The 3,888-nt window shown below is 58.3% G+C and overlaps 1 protein-coding gene across 1 annotated transcript; it reads left to right on the top strand.

Annotated features, from left to right (window-relative positions):
* The first annotated feature begins 252 nt into the window (after positions 1–252).
* On the top strand, positions 253–2,915 carry Mrpl28 (mitochondrial ribosomal protein L28). The gene is made up of 5 exons (XM_046441113.2): positions 253–602; positions 1,142–1,294; positions 1,639–1,773; positions 1,857–1,943; positions 2,513–2,915. The coding sequence occupies exons 1-5, from the start codon at positions 315–317 to the stop codon at positions 2,618–2,620; spliced, it is 771 nt and encodes a 256-aa protein (XP_046297069.1). The 5' UTR covers positions 253–314; the 3' UTR covers positions 2,621–2,915.
* The last annotated feature ends 973 nt before the right edge of the window (positions 2,916–3,888 follow it).

Genomic DNA, 3,888 nt, shown 5'->3' with positions numbered 1-3,888 from the left:
TCAAGCCAATTGAGTCACTACTTTTTTTCCCCCTGTTCTGCTTCCTTGGGCGGGAGGAGGCGAGGCCCAGGATAGCAAGGCCCGCCCTGCCCGTACCGGCCCTCGCGGGCCCTTTCTGGGCCACACTTTGTCGACGATGCCTTTCTTGATTCGCCGCCGTCTCTGCCCGGCTCTTTCCTTGGTCCCTTAGAAAGGAGGCGGGACGAGATTAGACAGACGGGCTTCGCGGCCATTCAGCGGCGAGCAGAGGTCGCGGCTGCCTGCCGCACTTCCGGCTCCGCTGGGAGCAAGTCGTGGGTCACCGGCGCACGGCGATGCCGCTGCACAGGTTCCCGGTCCGCCTCTGGAAGCAGCTACAGCTGAAGCAAGGCCTCTGCGCGCGCCTGCCCGCGCACTTTCTACGCTCTCTGGAGGACGCGCGGACGCCCGCCCCCGTGCACTACCGGCCCCACGGCGCCCGGTTCAGGGTCAACCCCGCGAACGGGCAGCGAGAGCGCGTGGAAGATGTACCCATCCCCATCTATTACCCGCCCGAGTCCCAGCAGGGGCTGTGGGGAGGCGAGGGCTGGGTCGTGGGCTACAGATACGTCAACGGCGACAAGGTGGGTGCGCCCGGATCCGGTGCTAGGTCAGAAACAAGGAAGGGGGTGAGGCCTGTGTGCTCAGGAGAGTGGGAGGAGGGGAGGTCAGGGGTCACCCGCCTGCTTTGCTCGGCGGTGGGATGCTAATTCTTGTGACACTTGAGGGCTGGCGTTGCTCCTTTGTGGGCAGAATTAGAAAGGCTGAGACCCAGAGTCGGGTTCTTTGCAAGGGATGCAGCCTGGCTCCTGAGTCTGCTTCTGTTGGGACTCTGCTGCTGGCTTCAGAGAACACATTTCCGGTGACACCTCCCCTGCTACTCTTTGTCTAGCTTTCTTGTGTAAAGCTGTGTGTTCCTCTGGAGCATACACACCAGCAATCTTGGGGTAAGGATGGGGGAAGCCAACCTCCAGTGAGCAGCCAGGTCTAGGCTGGGGCTCCTCTGTCCATTCCCAGTGGTTGGTGGAGTCTGTCTCCTGAAAGCATGAGGACTTGGGGAACACCACAGGCCCAGCCTACCAGGGAGAAGCAGCAGCACTCACAGATCTCTGTTGCACCTCAGCTCTCAAAGAGGGTGAAGAAGGTGTGGAAACCACAGCTGTTTCAACGTGAGCTCTACAGTGAGATCCTAGACAAAAAGTTCTCTGTGACTGTGACCATGCGGACTCTGGACCTCATCGATGAAGCCTATGGGTTTGACTTCTATATCCTCAAGGCAAGCATGGGCTAGTGACAGTGGGATCTGGTGGCCAGTCAGACCTCAGGGAGGCCAGAGCAGCACCACAGTGGAGGATGTGGTATCTTGGGTAGAGGGTCACTGGTAAAACAAGTGTGACTGGGCCCCTTGAAGCTTCCTGCCCACAGGAGGGTCACTCACTGAGTGAGTGTGGCCACCTCCTTCCTGCTCTTGGAATTGCTTCTGTCCTCATTCACCCAGGCCTGTGTGCTTGTGCTGTCCACCACGCTTGGCCTGCTCTGGCTAGAAGCCTGACAGGGCTGGCTAGCAGGGTGGATGGGGCCCTGCTGTCAGCACCTGGTCCCATGTGAGCCTCCCGCCAGACCCCGAAGGAGGACTTGTGCTCTAAGTTTGGGATGGACCTGAAGCGAGCAATGCTGCTGAGGCTTGCCCGACAGGACCCGGCACTGCACCCTGATGACCCTGAGCAGAGGGCAGCCATTTACCACAAGTACAAGGTAAAGGCTTCCCCATCCTATCCTTCCTGCTGCTTGTGGCCCCTAGCCAGCCCCACCTCACTGCCCTCCCTCTGCCTGCACAGGAGTTTGCCATCCCAGAGGAAGAGGCTGAGTGGGTGGGCCTGACGCTGGAGGAGGCTGTGGAGAAGCAGAGGCTCCTGGAGGAGAAGGTATTCGCGAGTGTGCCCCAGCCCTGCTGGCCTCTCTGGCGCCACAGGTGGAGGAGTGTGGGGGTGCCATCTCGGGGAAAGCCTGGAGGAGAACTCACTCCAGCTGTGCCTGGGAGAAGCATGGCAGGCATCTGCCCCTTGGGATCCTTCTCTCTCCTGCACCAGCCTCTCAGTGGGAGGAATAGGACTTGGCGCTGTGTGTTAGCTGGGCCACCCAACATCCCCCAGGCTCTTCCTGGGAGGGTCTTGTAGTTCCAGGATGGGGTCCTCCTGCAGCATATCAGCTGGTTGTCCCATTCCCTCTGCTCAGTTTATCTGAGACCACAAGGAAGCTAGGGGTGGGCATGGAACTCCTGCAACTCCCAGGGAGAGAAACCTTGTCTCTTGGGTGGGCTCTGCCCTCCAGGTTGGCAAGCAAGTTGGCATGACTCTGTGATGGAGCCTGAAGGCCCTGTCCTGTCATGCCCAATTTCCCTGGATGTCTGGCCAGGGGTGGCTGGTTCCCTCCCACCCCAGGGGCCCAGTTGCTCTAGGCTACCATGAGCTCACCATGAGCCTCTTCCCTTTAGGACCCTGTACCCCTGTTCAAGGTCTACGTAGAGGAGCTGGTTGAGCAGCTTCGACAGCAGGCGCTATTGGAGCCCGCAGTGGCACTGAAGAGAGCCAGCAGGAAGTGATCACAAGCCCTCCTGTTTCTGATCGTCAGGCATAGCTTTCCCCTGTGAGCGTTTTAGCAGTGTGGACAGAGTCTGGGGTGGCCATAAGGACCACCTGTGAGCAGTGTGAACCCTGTTCTTGTGTAGTAATCACAGAGCTTCTGGGGTAGGCTTTTTGGAGGTCTGAGGGGCCTTTCATCCCAAGTTCCCCAGAAGGCCTGGTTCCAAGCAGAGGGCCTGCCCAGATGGGGGCACATGCTGGGCAGCATTGGTTATGTCTGTAGGATTGAGTGAGTAAAGTCTGAGCTAAGCTGTTTGTGTGGGTGTGTTTCTTTGCTTGGAGTACTGGAGTTCCCTCACCCCTGCCCCAGAGACCCAGTGTGGGCTGTGTACACCTGTGGCTCCAGCTGCCATCTCCACTGAGCCATGGTGATCATGCTTTAGTTTGGTGCTTTCTTTACTCTGGGAGGAGGTCCCAAGTAGTTAAAGGGTCTGGGTGTAACAGGAGTGTACTTGTCACCTCTCATTGCCTATCCCTGCCTGTTACAGAATGTTCTTCAGAGCAATGGAAGGGACGCTGCGGTGGCTCTGGGGACTGAGGAGGGCCTCTTTGTGCTTTGCAGGAACTTGGAGGGGCTGCTGAGGGCAGCTTTTAAATTTTTTTCCTGTGGTACTGAGATCAATCCCTAGTACCACAGGAAACCATCCTGCCTCAGCCTCCTCAGTAGCTGGGATTATAGGTGGGCACGTCAGCACCAACTTCTGTGATCATACAGGAGGTGGGGAGTACACAGACTTAGGGACTGCCACCTCAGTGCCTCTCTTTCCTTAACAACCCCCACCCATCCTGCTGGTTGGGGTTATGGCTTGAGGTGGAAGCTGAATCAGGCACTGTGAGGTTTGGTGTGAACCTATCCTTCCCTGAAAGCCCTGAGCACTGAGGCACCTCAGTTCTCTCAGGGACCATGGGAGCATTTTCCCCAGGCTGTGTGTGGAAGAGGTGCTGGTGCATGTCCTCAGCACCATACCCTGGCCATAGCTGGTGCAAGAAGAGAGAGGGGACATCAGAGGCCACTGGCTGAGGAGCAGGGGGCTCCCCAGGGTGCTGTGGGAGCACCCATGCCTGGGCTTTGCTTACAGCACAGAATCCAAAGGGAACATGTAGCTGGCCCTGCAGGGACAGGAAGGTCTGGAAGGCTCCATAGCCCATAAAGGGGTTTGTGAGGGTTGGGGCCTGATTTGGGGTCAGCCCAAGGGATGTACCCCCAGAATCTCAGTCTGTCCCCAAG

Source organism: Marmota monax, unplaced genomic scaffold, assembly GCF_021218885.2.
Source record: "Marmota monax isolate L192 unplaced genomic scaffold, Marmota_monax_Labrador192_F-V1.1 WCK01_AAM20220418_F8-fsc00035, whole genome shotgun sequence".
NCBI classification, from domain to species: Eukaryota; Metazoa; Chordata; class Mammalia; order Rodentia; family Sciuridae; genus Marmota; species Marmota monax.
The sequence above is the reverse complement of the archived record's forward strand: the minus strand, read 5'-3'. Positions and strand labels throughout refer to the sequence as shown.